The 19,221-nt window shown below is 56.8% G+C and overlaps 1 protein-coding gene across 6 annotated transcripts in view; it reads left to right on the top strand.

The window, feature by feature from the left end:
- LOC107076500 (sal-like protein 2) overlaps nt 1-19,221 on the top strand; it is a 27,123-nt gene extending 7,902 nt beyond the window's left edge. For 3 of the 6 annotated variants that reach the window (XM_069188699.1, XM_069188700.1, XM_069188697.1), the window contains exons 2-3: nt 13,482-16,828; nt 17,672-19,221. In XM_069188699.1, coding sequence (XP_069044800.1) covers nt 13,736-16,828; nt 17,672-18,031 — 3,453 coding nt within the window. In that variant the 5' untranslated portion in view covers nt 13,482-13,735 and the 3' untranslated portion in view covers nt 18,032-19,221. The other 3 variants (XM_069188696.1, XM_069188698.1, XM_069188695.1) reach the window with 3 other exon arrangements.

The raw sequence follows: 19,221 nt of genomic DNA, 5'->3' as shown, positions 1-19,221 counted from the left end.
TGAGAATATAAATAGATGAATGAGTATAAATACAGTCCACAGTGTACAGTGAGAGACTGTGAATATAAATAGATGAATGAGTATAAATACAGTCCGCAGTGTACAGTGAGAGACTGTGAATATAAATAGATGAATGAGTATAAATACAGTCCACAGTGTACAGTGAGAGACTGTGAATATAAATAGATGAATGAGTATAAATACAGTCCGCAGTGTACAGTGGGAGACTGTGAATATAAATAGATGAATGAGTATAAATACAGTCCGCAGTGTACAGTGAGAGACTGTGAATATAAATAGATGAATGAGTATAAATACAGTCTGCAGTGCACAGTGGGAGACTGTGAATATAAATAGATGAATGAGTATAAATACAGTCTGCAGTGTACAGTGAGAGACTGTGAATATAAATAGATGAATGAGTATAAATACAGTCCGCAGTGTACAGTGGGAGACTGTGAATATAAATAGATGAATGAGTATAAATACAGTCCGCAGTGTACAGTGAGAGACTGTGAATATAAATAGATGAATGAGTATAAATACAGTCCGCAGTGTACAGTGAGAGACTGTGTGAATATAAATAGATGAATGAGTATAAATACAGTCCACAGTGTACAGTGAGAGGCAGTGTGAATATAAATAGATGAATGAGTATAAATACAGTCCACAGTGTACAGTGGGAGACTGTGACTATAAATAGATGAATGAGTATAAATACAGTCCACAGTGTACAGTGAGAGACTGTGAATATAAATAGATGAATGAGTATAAATACAGTCCGCAGTGTACAGTGGGAGACTGTGAATATAAATAGATGAATGAGTATAAATACAGTCCGCAGTGTACAGTGAGAGACTGTGAATATAAATAGATGAATGAGTATAAATACAGTCCGCAGTGTACAGTGGGAGACTGTGAATATAAATAGATGAATGAGTATAAATACAGTCTGCAGTGTACAGTGAGAGACTGTGAATATAAATAGATGAATGAGTATAAATACAGTCCGCAGTGTACAGTGAGAGACTGTGAATATAAATAGATGAATGAGTATAAATACAGTCCGCAGTGTACAGTGAGAGACTGTGAATATAAATAGATGAATGAGTATAAATACAGTCCGCAGTGTACAGTGAGAGACTGTGTGAATATAAATAGATGAATGAGTATAAATACAGTCCACAGTGTACAGTGAGAGGCAGTGTGAATATAAATAGATGAATGAGTATAAATACAGTCCACAGTGTACAGTGGGAGACTGTGAATATAAATAGATGAATGAGTATAAATACAGTCCACAGTGTACAGTGAGAGACTGTGAATATAAATAGATGAATGAGTATAAATACAGTCTGCAGTGTACAGTGAGAGACTGTGAATATAAATAGATGAATGAGTATAAATACAGTCCACAGTGTACAGTGAGAGACTGTGAATATAAATAGATGAATGAGTATAAATACAGTCCGCAGTGTACAGTGAGAGACTGTGAATATAAATAGATGAATGAGTATAAATACAGTCCGCAGTGTACAGTGAGAGACTGTGAATATAAATAGATGAATGAGTATAAATACAGTCCGCAGTGTACAGTGAGAGACTGTGAATATAAATAGATGAATGAGTATAAATACAGTCCGCAGTGCACAGTGAGAGGCAGTGTGAATATAAATAGATGAATGAGTATAAATACAGTCCACAGTGTACAGTGAGAGACTGTGAATATAAATAGATGAATGAGTATAAATACAGTCCACAGTGTACAGTGAGAGACTGTGAGAATATAAATAGATGAATGAGTATAAATACAGTCCACAGTGTACAGTGAGAGACTGTGAGAATATAAATAGATGAATGAGTATAAATACAGTCCACAGTGTACAGTGGGAGACTGTGAATATAAATAGATGAATGAGTATAAATACAGTCCGCAGTGTACAGTGGGAGACTGTGAATATAAATAGATGAATGAGTATAAATACAGTCCGCAGTGTACAGTGAGAGACTGTGAATATAAATAGATGAATGAGTATAAATACAGTCCGCAGTGCACAGTGAGAGGCAGTGTGAATATAAATAGATGAATGAGTATAAATACAGTCCACAGTGTACAGTGAGAGACTGTGAATATAAATAGATGAATGAGTATAAATACAGTCCACAGTGTACAGTGAGAGACTGTGAGAATATAAATAGATGAATGAGTATAAATACAGTCCACAGTGTACAGTGAGAGACTGTGAATATAAATAGATGAATGAGTATAAATACAGTCCACAGTGTACAGTGGGAGACTGTGAATATAAATAGATGAATGAGTATAAATACAGTCCGCAGTGTACAGTGGGAGACTGTGAATATAAATAGATGAATGAGTATAAATACAGTCCGCAGTGCATAGTGAGAGACAGTGTGAATATAAATAGATGAATGAGTATAAATACAGTCCGCAGTGTACAGTGGGAGACTGTGAATATAAATAGATGAATGAGTATAAATACAGTCTGCAGTGTACAGTGAGAGACTGTGAATATAAATAGATGAATGAGTATAAATACAGTCCACAGTGTACAGTGAGAGGCAGTGTGAATATAAATAGATGAATGAGTATAAATACAGTCCGCAGTGTACAGTGAGAGACTGTGAATATAAATAGATGAATGAGTATAAATACAGTCCACAGTGTACAGTGAGAGACTGTGAATATAAATAGATGAATGAGTATAAATACAGTCCACAGTGTACAGTGAGAGACTGTGACTATAAATAGATGAATGAGTATAAATACAGTCCACAGTGTACAGTGAGAGACTGTGACTATAAATAGATGAATGAGTATAAATACAGTCCGCAGTGCACAGTGGGAGACTGTGAATATAAATAGATGAATGAGTATAAATACAGTCTGCAGTGTACAGTGAGAGACTGTGAATATAAATAGATGAATGAGTTTAAATACAGTCTGCAGTGTACTGTCCAGTCCAGTCTCTCTCCTGTCCAGTCCCTGTCTCTCCCCTGTCCAGTTTCTCTCTTTTCCAGTCTCTGTCTCTCCCCAGTCCAGTCTCTCTATTGTCCAGTCGCTGTCTCTCCCCTGTCAAGTCTCTCTCTTGTCCAGTCTTGGGTTTTTAATCTCTCTACTGTCCAGTCTCCGTCTCCCCCCTGTCCAGTCCCTGTCTCTCCCCTGTCCAGTCTCTCTTTTGTCCAGTCCCTGTCTCTCCCCTGTCCAGTCCCTGTCTCTCTCCTTTCCTGTCCCTGTCTTTCCCCTGTCCAGTCTCTCTCTTGACCAGTCCCTGTCTTTCCCCTGTCCAGTCTCTCTCTTGTCCAGTCACTGTCTCTCCCCAGTCCAGTCTTTCTCCTGTCCAGCCATGTTGTCTTCCTGTCCAGTCGCTGTCTCTCCCCTTTCCAGTCTCTGTCTTGTCCAGTCCCTCTCTTGTCCAGTCTCCGTCTCTCCCCTGTCCAGTGTCTCTTGTCCAGTCTTTCTCTTGTCCAGTCTCCGTCTCTCCCCTGTCCACTCCCTGTGTGTGTGTGTTCAGGGCTGTCAGTGTCTGGCACAGCAATGGTCTCCCACACACAGACCCCACTTTCTCCGGCAGGTTTGTGGGGTGTCTGAGGACTGGCGCCCCGCTGTGTGTGAATCCTGGGGGACGTGCGGGGATTGATTAGTAACCCTTGTGTTTGATCACCTGGAGCTTGACTGCTGCTGTCAGGGAATTTGCTGGCAAAAGGATCTTCCAGGGATATCGGGGTACACACTCCCAGCTCTGGGGAAGCAACTGATTGTCAGGGTGACTCATACTGCTGGTTTGGGGCTGTACAGGTCACCCTGAAATCCTCTCTCTGTGCATGACTTTAGACTGGGGGACCCCAGCCCTGATCCTGGGGAGCCCCAGTCCAGCAGGATGAGTCACCCTGAAATCCTCACACTGTAATAATAATAATTGCCTACACTACTTTAGCGCCTTTCTGGACCCTCCTCTCCCAGCGCTGTCCAGAACTGGGGATCCCCTCCACCCCCCCAGTGTGATGATGCTCCAGTCCGCTCACACACTCCAGCTCTCAGTGGGGAGGAGAGCAGAGTGATGAGGCCAGTTCAGAGAGGGGGGTGATCAGGAGGCCATGACTGGTAAAGACCAGGGGGAGTCTGTCCAGGACACTGGGGTCACACCCCTCCTCTTTCTGAGAGACACCCTGGGGTCTTGACTGACCACAGAGAGGCAGGACCTCAGTTTTACGTCTCATCTGAAGGACGGCGCCTTGTTTACAGTCGTGTATTGTATAATTTGTTTCACTGTTGCTGTGTTGTCTGTTAAGCTGTTGTTGCGCTGCAGTTTCCCTCACGGGATCAATAAAGTATCTAGTGTCCCCCGTCACTGTCCTGGGGCATTAGGACCCACACAGACCGCAGGGTGAGCGCCCCCTACTGGCCCCACTCACACCTCTCCCAGGTACTGGCCAGGCTCACCCTGAGCCCCAGTGGGCTGTCTGTGAGCTGCAGGGGGATACGGCTGTGGGCTCCGTGTGCAATTGGGCAGGCGATCCTGGTCTGTGAAATCCTGGAACCCGGGGCAGCAGGGAGGCTTGTTGGCAGAGGCGGGGTCGGGGCGACCACGCGTGGTTATAACACAGCCGGGTACTTCCCGATCGGCGCGGGGGGGCGTGGGTCACAGCGCCGAGAGTCCCCGGCGGGGCCCGGGCCCTCTCTCTCCCGGGGGCAGTGAGTGAGGGAGGAGGGGGAGGAGGGAGATGGTGTCCCTCGCTATTTAGATGCAAATCCCCGCGCGGAGAGAGAGAGAGAGAGAGGCGCGCCGTGAATAGGCTCGCGCAGCGCAGCCCCCCGACACGTGATTGTCTTCACTCTGCTCCCACGGTCTCGCCTCGTTCCGCTCCGACCCGCTGCGGCTCCGGTGAGCGCGGCTGTGGGGTGTTGTGTGTCGTGTTGTTGTTTTTACCCCGCGATCGAGCGTCGCCACGGAACACGCGTGAGTGTGTGCGTGCGGGGTTCTCCTTCTCCCTCCCTCTGCGTGCGCGTGTGGACAGACCGAGAGAGAGAGAGAGAGAAGAAAGTTTTTGTCTGTCCCGGGCGGCGGACCGAGCTCGGGAAGTGTGTGTGCGTGTACGTGCGTGTTTTCATGCGGTGATTCCCACGCGGAGGAGGAGGAGCAGGAGGCGTGCGCGTGGAAACCCGGCGACATGTCCCGGCGGAAACAGAGGCGCCCGCAGCAGCTCGTGAACGCGGCCCCGGGGGACACGCGAGTCACGGCCCACGGTGAGGATCCGACCGGACTCGCTCGGGTCCGCGGCGGGCAGTGGGCAGCGGTGTGGCCGAGTCCGTCTCTTACACAGACTCTGCGGGGGGGGGGAGTTGGGCTTCCAGACTCGGCTCGTGATCGTCGTCGCGCGGTCGGGTTGGTGTGCGGGCGCGCGTGGCGTGATCGAGCAGCCGCGGGTTGTTGTCCCGGGTGGAAAAGTTTGGGAAGGACCGCGGGCTGCGACTCTGCCCGTGTTACAGCTACAGCGGGGTCACACGCAGACCCCTGCATTCACACACCTGGTCAGTGAGTGTGTCGGGCTTGTGTGGTGGTCAGCTGGTCAGTCTGAGTGTGTCGGGCTTGTGTGGTGGTCAGCTGGTCAGTCTGAGTGTGTCGGGCTTGTGTGGTGGTCAGCTGGTCAGTCTGAGTGTGTCGGGCTTGTGTGATGGTCACCTGGTCAGTCTGAGTGTGTCGGGCTTGTGTGATGGTCAGCTGGTCAGTCTGAGTGTGTCGGGCTTGTGTGGTGGTCAGCTGGTCAGTCTGAGTGTGTCGGGCTTGTGTGGTGGTCAGCTGGTCAGTCTGAGTGTGTCGGGCTTGTGTGATGGTCACCTGGTCAGTCTGAGTGTGTCGGGCTTGTGTGATGGTCAGCTGGTCAGTCTGAGTGTGTCGGGCTGTTGTGATGGTCAGCTGGTCAGTCAGTGAGTGTCGGGCTTGTGTGATGGTCAGCTGGTCAGTCAGTGAGTGTCGGGCTTGTGTGATGGTCAGCTGGTCAGTCAGTGAGTGTGCTGAGCTGGTGTGATGGTCAGCTGGTCAGTCAGTGAGTGTTGGGCTTGTGTGATGGTCAGCTGGTCAGTCAGTGAGGAAGCTGAGCTGGTGTGATGGTCAGTTGGTCAGTCTGAGTGTGTCGAGCTGGTGTGATGGTCAGTTGGTCAGTCTGAGTGAGCCGAGCTGGTGTGATGGTCAGCTGGTCAGTCAGTGAGGGTGTTGGGCTGGTTTGATGGTCAGTTGGTCAGTCAGAGTGTGTCGAGCTGGTGTGATGGTCAGTTGGTCAGTCTGAGTGAGCCGAGCTGGTGTGATGGTCAGCTGGTCAGTCAGTGAGGGTGTTGGGCTGGTTTGATGGTCAGTTGGTCAGTCAGAGTGTGTCGAGCTGGTGTGAAGGTCAGTTGGTCAGTCAGTGAGGAAGCTGAGCTGGTGTGATGGTCAGCTGGTCAGTCAGTGAGGAAGCTGAGCTGGTGTGATGGTCAGCTGGTCAGTCAGTGAGTGTTGGGCTTGTGTGATGGTCAGCTGGTCAGTCAGTGAGGAAGCTGAGCTGGTGTGATGGTCAGTTGGTCAGTCTGAGTGAGCTGAGCTGGTGTGATGGTCAGCTGGTCAGTCAGTGAGGGTGTTGGGCTGGTTTGATGGTCAGTTGGTCAGTCAGAGTGTGTCGAGCTGGTGTGAAGGTCAGCTGGTCAGTCTGAGTGTGTCGGGCCTGTGTGATGGTCATTTGGCCAGTCTGAGTGTACTGGGCTGGTGTGATGGTCAGCTGGTCAGTCACTGAGTGTGCCGAGCTGGTGTGATGGTCAGCACTACACTACTAGTGTCACTGCTGTCCCTCTCCTCTCACACTCACCCTGAACTCCCCAACACACACACACTGTCACACCTGACTGTACTGTAGACACTACTAGTGTCACTGCTGTCCCTCTCCTCTCACACTCACCCTGAACTCCCCAACACACACACACTGTCACACCTGGCTGTACTGTAGACACTACTAGTGTCACTGCTGTCCCTCTCCTCTCACACTCACCTTGAACTCACCAGCACACACACACTGTCACACCTGGCTGTACTGTAGACACTACTAGTGTCACTGCTGTCCCTCTCCTCTCACACTCACCCTGAACTCACCAGCACACACACACTGTCACACCTGACTGTACAGTAGACACTACTAGTGTCACTGCTGTCCCTCTCCTCTCACACTCACCCTGAATTCACCAGCACACTCACACCTGACTGTACTGTAGACACTACTAGTGTCACTGCTGTCCCTCTCCTCTCACACTCACCCTGAACTCTCCAGCACACACACTATCGCACCTGACTGTACTGTAGACACTACTAGTGTCACTGCTGTCCCTCTCCTCTCACACTCACCCTGAACTCACCAGCACACACACACTGTCACACCTGACTGTACTGTAGACACTACTAGTGTCACTGCTGTCCCTCTCCTCTCACACTCACCCTGAACTCACCAGCACACACACACACACTGTCACACCTGACTGTACTGTAGACACTACTAGTGTCACTGCTGTCCCTCTCCTCTCACACTCACCCTGAACTCACCAGCACACACACACTGTCACACCTGACTGTACAGTAGACACTACTAGTGTCACTGCTGTCCCTCTCCTCTCACACTCACCCTGAACTCACCAGCACACACACTGTCACACCTGACTGTACTGTAGACACTACTAGTGTCACTGCTGTCCCTCTCCTCTCACACTCACCCTGAACTCACCAGCACACACACTGTCACACCTGACTGTACTGTAGACTCTACTAGTGTCACTGCTGTCCCTCTCCTCTCACACTCACCCTGAACTCACCAGCACACACACACTGTCACACCTGATTGTACTGTAGACACTGCTAGTGTCACTGCTGTCCCTCTCCTCTCACACTCACCCTGAACTCGCCAACACACACACAGTCACACCTGACTGTGCTGTAGACACTACTAGTGTCACTGCTGTCCCTCTCCTCTCACACTCACCCTGAACTCTCCAGCACACACACTGACACACCTGACTGTGCTGGAGACACTACTAGTGTCACTGCTGTCCCTCTCCTCTCACACTCGCCCTGAACTCACCAGCACACACACTGTCACACCTGACTGTACTGTAGACACTACTAGTGTCACTGCTGTCCCTCTCCTCTCACACTCACCCTGAACTCACCAGCACACACACACTGTCACACCTGACTGTACTGTAGACACTACTAGTGTCACTGCTGTCCCTCTCCTCTCACACTCACCCTGAACTCACCAGCACACACACTTTAACACCTGAGTGTACTGTAGACACTACTAGTGTCACTGCTGTCCCTCTCCTCTCACACTCACCCTGAACTTACCAGCACACACACACTGTCACACCTGACTGTACAGTAGACACTACTAGTGTCACTGCTGTCCCTCTCCTCTCACACTCACCCTGAACTCACCAGCACACACACTTTAACACCTGACTGTACTGTAGACACTACTAGTGTCACTGCTGTCCCTCTCCTCTCACACTCACCCTGAACTCACCAGCACACACACTGTCACACCTGACTGTGCTGTAGACTCTACTAGTGTCACTGCTGTCCCTCTCCTCTCACACTCATCCTGAACTCACCAGCACACCCACTGTCACACCTGACTGTACTGTAGACACTACTAGTGTCACTACTGTCCCTTTCCTCTCACACTCACCCTGAATTCACCAGCACACACACACTGTCACACCTGACTGTACTGTAGACACTACTAGAGTCACTGCTGTCCCTCTCCTCTCACACTGACCCTGAGCTCACCAGCACACACACACAGTCACACCTGAGTGTACTGTAGACACTACTAGAGTCACTGCTGTCCCTCTCCTCTCACACTCACCCTGAACTCCCCAACACACACACACTGTCACACCTGACTGTACTGTAGACACTACTAGAGTCACTGCTGTCCCTCTCCTCTCACACTCACCCTGAACTCCCCAACACACACACACTGTCACACCTGACTGTACTGTAGACACTACTAGTGTCACTGCTGTCCCTCTCCTCTCACACTCACCCTGAATTCACCAGCACACACACACTGTCACACCTGACTGTACTGGAGACACTACTAGTGTCACTGCTGTCCCTCTCCTCTCACACTCACCCTGAACTCCCCAACACACACACACTGTCACACCTGAGTGTACTGTAGACACTGCTAGTGTCACTGCTGTCCCTCTCCTCTCACACTCACCCTGAACTCACCAGCACACACACACACTGTCACACCTGACTGTACTGTAGACACTACTAGTGTCACTGCTGTCCCTCTCCTCTCACACTCACCCTGAACTCTCCAGCACACACACTGTCACACCTGACTGTACTGGAGACACTACTAGTGTCACTGCTGTCCCTCTCCTCTCACACTCACCCTGAACTCACCAGCACACACACTGTCACACCTGACTGTACTGGAGACACTACTAGTGTCACTGCTGTCCCTCTCCTCTCACACTCACCCTGAACTCCCCAACACACACACACTGTCACACCTGAGTGTACTGTAGACACTGCTAGTGTCACTGCTGTCCCTCTCCTCTCACACTCACCCTGAACTCACCAGCACACACTGTAGAAGCTTGAGAAGCAAGACCGTGTTAAAAAACTTGACAATAAAATGTTGGAGTGCTCTGCACGGACTGTGAGAGAAAACCTTTTGTATATTCCTGTGCTTTTTCAGGTGCCGTTTCAGTAAATTCTTGTGAAATCAATAAGTCCCAGATTCTGTGGGGGGCCGGGAGTAGATAAGGAGGGAGGGGGTGCAGAGAGGTTGTTGTTGTTCGTGTCCGGAAGAATGTGACCCTGCTGCTCACAGGTCAGCCCCATCAGCCAATCAGGAGCGCCGGACAGTGCCCCTGTCCTCAGCCTGCTGTGACCTTTCACCCCGAGGGCGGGGCGGCAAGGATGTTTGCAGAGATGAAAGGCGGCTGGAGGGTCAAGAGGGGTCGTGTGTTGCCGTGGCGATCTCCATTGTTCCTGCTGGGGGTTGCCTTAGGAGCGAAGTAATCTGTTCAGAGAGAGAGAGAGCTGAGGTGGTTTGTGTGTGTGTGTGAGTGCGCGCAAGAGTCTTTCCTTAGTGTCTGTGCACGAGTGTGTGTCTGTGTGAGAGCTGTGTGAAACTGGCTTTACCCTGGAGTGAATGTGCTTCTGTGTCCTGTCCAGGGTGTGTGTGTGTGTTTCCTGTTAGGGGCTGGTGTCCTGTCCAGTGTGTGTGTGTGTGTGTGTGTGTGTGTGTGTGTGTGTGTGTGTGTCCTGTTAGGGGCTGGTGTCCTGTCCAGTGTGTGTGTGTGTGTGTGTGTGTGTGTGTCCTGTTAGGGGCTGGTGTCCTGTCCAGTGTGTGTGTGTGTGTGTGTGTGTGTCCTGTTAGGGGCTGGTGTCCTGTCCAGTGTGTGTGTGTGTGTGTGTGTGTGTGTCCTGTGAGGGGCTGGTGTCCTGTCCAGTGTGTGTGTGTGTGTGTGTGTGTGTCCTGTGAGGGGCTGGTGTCCTGTCCAGTGTGTGTGTGTGTGTGTGTCCTGTGAGGGGCTGGTGTCCTGTCCAGTGTGTGTGTGTGTGTGTGTGTGTCCTGTGAGGGGCTGGTGTCCTGTCCAGTGTGTGTGTGTGTGTGTGTCCTGTGAGGGGCTGGTGTCCTGTCCAGTGTGTGTGTGTGTGTCCTGTGAGGGGCTGGTGTCCTGTCCAGGGTGTGTGTGTGTGTCCTGTGAGGGGCTGGTGTCCTGTCCAGGGTGTGTGTGTGTGTGTGTGTGACCTGTGATGGGCTGGTGTCCTGTCCAGGGTGTGTGTGTGTGTGTGTGTCCCGTGATGGGCTGGTGTCCTGTCCAGGGTGTGTGTGTGTGTGTGTCCTGTGATGGGCTGGTGTCCTGTCCAGGGTGTGTGTGTGTGTGTGTCCTGTGATGGGCTGGTGTCCTGTCCAGGGTGTGTGTGTGTGTGTGTGTGTCCTGTGATGGGCTGGTGTCCTGTCCAGGGTGTGTGTGTGTGTGTGTCCTGTGATGGGCTGGTGTCCTGTCCAGGGTGTGTGTGTGTGTGTGTCCTGTGATGGGCTGGTGTCCTGTCCAGGGTGTGTGTGTGTGTGTGTCCTGTGAGGGGCTGGTGTCCTGTCCAGGGTGTGTGTGTGTGTGTGTCCTGTGATGGGCTGGTGTCCTGTCCAGGGTGTGTGTGTGTGTGTGTCCTGTGATGGGCTGGTGTCCTGTCCAGGGTGTGTGTGTGTGTGTGTGTGTCCTGTGATGGGCTGGTGTCCTGTCCAGGGTGTGTGTGTGTGTGTGTCCTGTGATGGGCTGGTGTCCTGTCCAGGGTGTGTGTGTGTGTGTGTCCTGTGATGGGCTGGTGTCCTGTCCAGGGTGTGTGTGTGTGTGTGTCCTGTGAGGGGCTGGTGTCCTGTCCAGGGTGTGTGTGTGTGTGTGTCCTGTGATGGGCTGGTGTCCTGTCCAGGGTGTGTGTGTGTGTCCTGTGAGGGGCTGGTGTCCTGTCCAGGGTGTGTGTGTGTGTCCTGTGAGGGGCTGGTGTCCTGTCCAGGGTGTGTGTGTGTGTCCTGTGAGGGGCTGGTGTCCTGTCCAGGGTGTGTGTGTGTGTGTGTCCTGTGAGGGGCTGGTGTCCTGTCCAGTGTGTGTGTGTGTGTGTGTCCTGTGAGGGGCTGGTGTCCTGTCCAGTGTGTGTGTGTGTGTGTGTGTGTCCTGTGAGGGGCTGGTGTCCTGTCCAGGGTGTGTGTGTGTGTGTGTGTGTGTGTCTGTCCTGTGAGGGGCTGGTGTCCTATCCAGGGTGTGTGTGTGTGTCCTGTGAGGGGCTGGTGTCCTGTCCAGGGTGTGTGTGTGTGTGTGACCTGTGATGGGCTGGTGTCCTGTCCAGGGTGTGTGTGTGTGTGTGTGTCCTGTGATGGGCTGGTGTCCTGTCCAGGGTGTGTGTGTGTGTGTGTGTGTGTGTGTGTGTGTGTGTCCTGTGATGGGCTGGTGTCCTGTCCAGGGTGTGTGTGTGTGTGTGTGTCCTGTGATGGGCTGGTGTCCTGTCCAGGGTGTGTGTGTGTGTGTGTGTGTGTGTGTGTGTGTGTGTGTGTGTGTCCTGTGATGGGCTGGTGTCCTGTCCAGGGTGTGTGTGTGTGTGTGTCCTGTGATGGGCTGGTGTCCTGTCCAGGGTGTGTGTGTGTGTGTGTCCTGTGATGGGCTGGTGTCCTGTCCAGGGTGTGTGTGTGTGTGTGTCCTGTGATGGGCTGGTGTCCTGTCCAGGGTGTGTGTGTGTGTCCTGTGAGGGGCTGGTGTCCTGTCCAGGGTGTGTGTGTGTGTCCTGTGAGGGGCTGGTGTCCTGTCCAGGTGTGTGTGTGTGTGTGTGTGTGTGTGTGTGTGTGTGTGTCCTGTGATGGGCTGGTGTCCTGTCCAGGGTGTGTGTGTGTGTGTGTCCTGTGATGGGCTGGTGTCCTGTCCAGGGTGTGTGTGTGTGTGTGTGTGTGTGTGTGTGTGTGTGTGTCCTGTGATGGGCTGGTGTCCTGTCCAGGGTGTGTGTGTGTGTGTGTCCTGTGATGGGCTGGTGTCCTGTCCAGGGTGTGTGTGTGTGTGTGTCCTGTGATGGGCTGGTGTCCTGTCCAGGGTGTGTGTGTGTGTGTGTCCTGTGATGGGCTGGTGTCCTGTCCAGGGTGTGTGTGTGTGTGTGTCCTGTGATGGGCTGGTGTCCTGTCCAGGGTGTGTGTGTGTGTCCTGTGAGGGGCTGGTGTCCTGTCCAGGGTGTGTGTGTGTGTCCTGTGAGGGGCTGGTGTCCTGTCCAGGGTGTGTGTGTGTGTGTGTGTCCTGTGAGGGGCTGGTGTCCTGTCCAGGGTGTGTGTGTGTGTGTGTGTGTCCTGTGATGGGCTGGTGTCCTGTCCAGGGTGTGTGTGTGTGTGTCCTGTCCAGGGTGGGTGTGTGTGTGTGTGTGTCCTGTGATGGGCTGGTGTCCTGTCCAGGGTGTGTGTGTGTGTGTCCTGTGATGGGCTGGTGTCCTGTCCAGGGTGTGTGTGTGTGTGTGTCCTGTGAGGGGCTGGTGTCCTGTCCAGGGTGTGTGTGTGTGTGTGTGTGTGTCCTGTGAGGGGCTGGTGTCGGGTAGAGAGAGGTAGAGAGGGACACAGGGAGATGAACGTGTCTGTAAGTGTCCAGTTATATGTCTGAACTGTGAGTGTTGTGTGTGCTTTGCTCGTGTCTGTAGTACTGTTCCCATGCGTGTGAAAGCATCAGAAAACCAGCTCTTGGCTAATCGGAGTGGTTTGGTTTCGCTTCGGAGCTCGCCAAGTCCGTTGGGCTGATCCGAAGGGCTCTGTGACGAACGCTGTCGTGAGCTCTCCTCTCCCTGCCGAAACTGCGAAGAGTCGCCGGTCGTTTGTGCTCTCTCTCTCACGAATGTTTTAACTCCCCTGTCGATCATAGCATCTGAAGTCTCCGTCTCTCTCTCTCTCAGATGACCAGACCACAGTGAAGTGGGACTGTCCTGCTCTCAGCGCGGACTCCGCCCAGACCACCTCTCTCACGCTCCCATTGGGCAGCCGAGACTGTCACTCACCAGGAAAGCCCCGCCCACAGCCCTCCCCCGGGCGCGGAAGCCCCTCCCTCTCTGGCACAGGACCCTCCTCTTTCCCCGGCAACCCCGCCTCCGCCGCAAGCCCCTCCCCGGCGGGCTCCGGCCCCGCCCCCCTGCAGGCCCGCAGCCGGGACATGGCCTCCCCGAAGATGGGGGTGTCCGCCACCTCCTCCTCTGCCCGGCCCAGCTCCCCCAGGCACCCGGGGAGCCCCAGCCCGACCCCGGAGGGGCTGCCCAGCCCCGTCACCCCGGCCCCCAGCCCCAGCCAGGGCCGGGCGCCCCTCAGCATCGCCATCATCCTGGAGGAGCTGCGGGTTCTGCAGCAGAGGCAGATCTACCAGATGCAGATGACGGAGGAGATCTGTAAGCAGGTGCTGCAGCTGGGGGGCGCCGAGAGCTGCTCCTCCTCTCCCCCGCCCTGCCTGCCCCAGCTGTGCCTGGAGGGGGGCGCCGCCGCCCCCCCCGGCCCCCTGCCGTCCCCTCACCCCTGCCCCTCGCCCCTGCTGGCCTGTTTCCCCTCCCTCCTGCCCTCCCTGCTGCCCCCCTCGCTCTCCAGCCACCCCAAGATCAAGCCCCCCCAGAGCCTGGCCCACATCCTGCGGCCCCTGAAGCCGCCGTACCCCGGGAACGCGCGCCAGGCCCCCCCCAACCCCTCCTCCTCCTCCTCCTCCCCCCCGCCTCCCCACCCCTCCTCCTCCTCCTCCTCTTCGTCCTCCTCCTCCTCCTCCTCCCCCTTCCCCCGCCCCGGGGGCGACCCCCTGCCCCTGCCCCTGCCCCTCGGCCTGGGCCTGGCCCAGCGCTTCCTGCAGGACCGGGCGGCCCAGGGCCTGGGCCTGGGGTACCCCGCGGAGCTCCCCGCGGACGAGGGCCGGGGCGCGGCGGCGGCGGCGGCGGCGGCCAGCGGGGGGCGCCAGAGCCACGCCTGCCGGTTCTGCGGCAAGCGCTTCGGCAGCGACTCGGCCCTGCAGATCCACCTGCGCTCGCACACGGGCGAGCGGCCCTACCAGTGCGCCGTGTGCCTGAGCCGCTTCACCACCCGCGGGAACCTCAAGGTGCACTTCCTGCGGCACTGCGAGCGCGGCCCCCCCCCGCCGCCCCCGCCCCCGCCCGCGCCGCCCCTGGGCCCCCACAACCAGCCGGGCCCCGCGCCGCGCCCCGACCCCGCCCTGCGGCGCAAGCGGAGGAGGCCGGACGAGCCCGAGCTGAAGGCCGGGGGCGAGGCGGTCTGTGGGGTCCCCCCGCCCCCGCCCCCCGCCGCCGCGGCCCGCCCCCCGCCGCCGTCCTCTCTGCCCCTGCCCCCCAGCGTGGACCTGGCCCTGCTGTCCACCGCCCACTCCCTCCTGCAGCTCAACCGGGCCGCCGCCGCCGCCGCCTCCTCCTCCTCCTCCTCCTCCTCCTCCTCCTCCTCCTCCTCCTCCTCCCTGGCCCTGCCTCTCCCTCCTTCCTCCTCCTCCTCCTCCTCCTCCACCTCCACCGCCACCGCCACCGCCTCCGCGGCCCTGGAGGCCCCGCCCCCCGCCCTCTACAGGGGCCAGGAGGGGGGCCGGGTCAAGCGCTTCGACGAGAACACCCCCCCGCCCTCGCTGCAGCCCCCCTACCCCGCCTCGCTGGCGCACCACCTGCCCAAGATCCTGTTCCCGCTGCCCCCGGCTCCCGCCGCCCCCGCCGCGGCGCCGCCGGCCCCCCCCCACCACCCGGGCCTGGCCCTGCTGCGGCCCCCCGGCCCGGGCCCCCACCTGCCGGGGCACCCCCACGCCCACCTGGTCTTCCCCTTCCCCGCCTTCCACAAGCCCCCCGCCTCCGAGACCTCCAAGCTGCAGCGCCTGGTGGAGAAGCTGGAGAGGGACCCCCCGGGGGGGGGCGGCGGCGCGGCGGACGCCCCCCCCGGCCCGGCCGCCAACCAGTGCGCGGTGTGCCCGCGCGTGCTGAGCTGCCCGCGGGCCCTGCGCCTGCACCAGGCCGCCCACGCGGGCGAGCGCCCCTTCCCCTGCAAGCTGTGCGGGCGCTCCTTCTCCACCAGGGGGAGCCTGCGGGCCCACCAGGCCACGCACCGCGCCCGGCCGGCCGCCCGCGCCCAGAACTCCTGCCCGCTGTGCCAGCGCAAGTTCACCAACGCCCTGGTGCTGCAGCACCACGTGCGCATGCACCTGGGGGGCCAGCTGCCCCCCTCGCCCGACGCCGGCCCCCACCCCCCGGAGGGCCCGGGCCCCGCGCCCGATCCCGATCCGGCCGCCGGTGCCCCCCGGGCCCGGGCCGGCGCCGTCCCGAACCCGCCGGGCGGCGCCGAGGCCGATCCCACCGCTCACACCAGTGCGCCCGCGGATCCGCCTCTGCCCGGGCCTCTCGTCCCTCTCGGGGCCCCCCCGGGGGCTGGGGGCGCGGCCCCTAGCTCCCTCCTTTTCGCCGGCGGCCCCCCCGGGCCGTTCAGCCCGCATGCCCACCTTCCCGGGGCTGGGAACGGCACCCCTCCCTCTGGGCGGGTCTCCCCAGACCCCAGTAGCGCCGCCTGCCCCGACCCCAGCGCCGCCTGCTCTTCCAGTCCCGCCGGTAGCCGCCAGCCTACTCCCAGTCCCAGCCCCCCCTGTGGGCCGACTGGGGGCAGCAGTAGCTACCCCGCCCTCAGCCTCTTCGGCAGTCTGCTCAGGCCCGGCCCGAGCCCCGGCCCCAGTCACGCCAGCCTGGCCGCCGACCCCGGTCCGAGCCCCCCCCCCGCTCCCGGCCCCCCCGCCGCGGCCGCGCCCCAGATCCCGCTCCCCCTGCCCGGCCCCCGCCTCCCCCCCGGCCCCCTCCCGAACCTCGGCTCCGGCCCTGTCGGGGCGCCCGAGGTGGCGACCTCCGACCCCGAGCCCAGCGGCGCGCCGCGGGACCCTCGGGGTCACCCTGGGGCAGCGCCCGCCGCAGGCCCCCGTCCCTGGGGCGACGTGCCCCACGCAGAGGGGTCTCGGGGCGCCACCCACCCTGCCGCCCCGCCGCAGGAAGAGGCGCCAGGGGGGTCCGTCCCGCTGCAAGCCGGAACGGGAGAAGCGGCGGTTCTGGCGTCTGGGGGCTCGTCCGCCGCCGCCTCTGGGGAGGCCCCGCCCCCTTCTGGCCCCGCCCCCGCGCCGGGCCCCGCCCCCTCCGCCAGCGCGAGGTCCGGGGGGGCCCCGCCCCCGCCTGGCCACGCCCCCCCGGGTCCTCACCGCTGCTCGGTGTGCAGAAGAGAGTTCCCCAGCAAGAACAGCCTCACGGTGAGCAGGGCCGCCACGGCGGGGGGCTACCGGCCGATTTGGGAGTGGGGGGGGCTCCACACGCATCGCTGGTGGAAGTGGCTCGCTTTGTAAGCCAAATGAGCGTCTTTCAAATCCCAGAACCCACATCGGTCCCCCCCCTGCGGAGGGGAGGGGTGCGAGGAGTCATGGGGACAGTCGGAGCAGAGTGAGAGTCGGAGACAGGAGGTGTGTGTGTGTGTGTGTGTGGGTGTGGGTGTGGGTGTCTCCAGTAAGGGTCTGTACAGCTGTGTGTGTGGGTGTGGGTGTGTGATGGTGGGGGTGGGGGTGTCTCCAGTGAGGGTCTGTATAGGTGTGTGTTTGGGTGGGGGTGTGTGATGGTGTGGGTGGGGGTGTGGGTGTGTGTGTGTTGTGGGTGGGTGTGGGTGTGTGTGTCTCCAGTAAGGGTCTGTACAGGTGTGTGGGTGGGTGTGTGTGTGTTTGGGTGGGGGTGTGTTGTGGGTGGGGGTGTGTGTCTCCAGTAAGGGTCTGTACAGGTGTGTGGGTGTGTGTGTGTTTGGGTGGGAGTGTGGGTGGGAGTGGGTGTTGGTGTGGGTGTGTGTTGTGTGTGGGTGTGTGTGTCTCCAGTAAGGGTCTGTACAGGGGTGGGTGTGTGTGTGTTGTGTGTGGGTGTGGGTGTGTGTGTCTCCAGTAAGGGTGTGTGTGTTTCTGGAGAGCCCAGCTCCCTCGTGTCTCCCTCGTGTCCATCTGACTGCGGGTACTGTTGTCTGCACTGCTGTGGTTTAGTAGCACCTCCCCGCCTTTCAGTTGCTTAATTGATTGTTAATTACTTGATTGACGTTGTGCGTGTTCTCCGCCCCGCAGGGACACATGAGGATACACGCCCCGGCCCGGGGGGGGCGGCCCCTGCCCCCCGCAGACGCGCCCCCTCTTGCCCTGGCGCCGCCTGTCTCCGGGGGACCCATGAGCTTCTGGAACCAGTACAAGGCCTTCCTGTCCAGCAGCCTGTCGCCCCGAGCCGAGGAGGAGGAGGAGGAAGACGAGGAGGAGGAAGGGGAGGAGCCTTCTCAGAGCTCGACCAGTGGGAGCCCAGCTCCCGGGGAGACCAGCCCGGGATTGGCTGAGTCGCCTGCCAAGCCCCTCCCCCTTGAGGATACTGCGATGGAGATTGGCTCACAGGAGGGAGGGGAGGGGCCTGAGACACTAAGGGAAACTGAGCCTTGAGCAGTTTTTGTCTGTGGGATTAGTCAGCTAGTTAGATATGTAGCTATTTAGTCAGTTAGGAAGCTAGCGAACGTCACTAATAGCAATCTAATCGGAAATACAGCTACACATCCCTGAGTAATACACACACACGACAAGACAGGAGACACAGTGAGAGGGAGAGGAGATCACAGAGAAGCCCTCAGTAATACACACACACGACAAGACAGGAGACACAGTGAGAGGGAGAGGAGATTACAGAGATGCACTCAGTAATACACACACACAACAGGACAGGAGACACAGTGAGAGAGAGGAGATCACAGAGAAGCCCTCAGTAATACACACACACAACAGGACAGGAGACACAGTGAGAGAGAGGAGATCACAGAGAAGCCCTCAGTAATACACACACACGACAGGACAGGAGACACAGTGAGAGAGAGGAGAACACAGAGAAGCCCTCAGTAATACACACACAACAGGACAGGAGACACAGTGAGAGAGACGAGATCACAGAGAAGCCCTCCGTAATAAACACACACAACAGGACAGGAGACACAGTGAGAGAGAGGAGATCACAGAGAAGCCCTCCGTAATAAACACACACATGACAGGACAGGAGACAGTGAGAGAGAGGAGATCACAGAGAATCCCTCAGTAATACACACACAACAGGACAGGAGACACAGTGAGAGAGAGGAGATCACAGAGAAGCCCTCAGTAATACACACACACAACAGGACAGGAGACACAGTGAGAGAGAGAGGAGATCACAGAAAAGCCCTCAGTAATAAACACACACATGACAGGACAGGAGACACAGTGAGAGAGAAATAGGTCTGTTTCCCCGAAGCAGTGCATTAACCGATTAATTAGTTGCCGTAGAAACCAGCTGGTCCTCAGCGGACCCCTCTCGTGGCCGGCGGGGGTCCGGATGTGAAGGCGACGGGGGTCCTCGACCAGCTCTGGACCCCAGCGAGAGGGGCCGTGGAGCCGAGAGCAGTGGAGTTCCTAGTCCTAACCTCTAACGTCTCGTCTGGTTGTGTAGTTCTGCCGGGATGATGTTCCCGTTTTTTTTGTTCTTTTTTTTAGATCTTGAGATGTCGGCTCCCGGATTGTGGATCTGGAGCTCTGTATCGGTGTTGTTGAGTGTTTGACTGTGTTCAGTGTTCAGTCAAAATTAATAATAAACAGTAACCACAACCACA

This window comes from Lepisosteus oculatus, chromosome 4 (genome assembly GCF_040954835.1).
Source record: "Lepisosteus oculatus isolate fLepOcu1 chromosome 4, fLepOcu1.hap2, whole genome shotgun sequence".
Classification (NCBI taxonomy): Eukaryota; Metazoa; Chordata; class Actinopteri; order Semionotiformes; family Lepisosteidae; genus Lepisosteus; species Lepisosteus oculatus.
The sequence above is the reverse complement of the archived record's forward strand: the minus strand, read 5'-3'. Positions and strand labels throughout refer to the sequence as shown.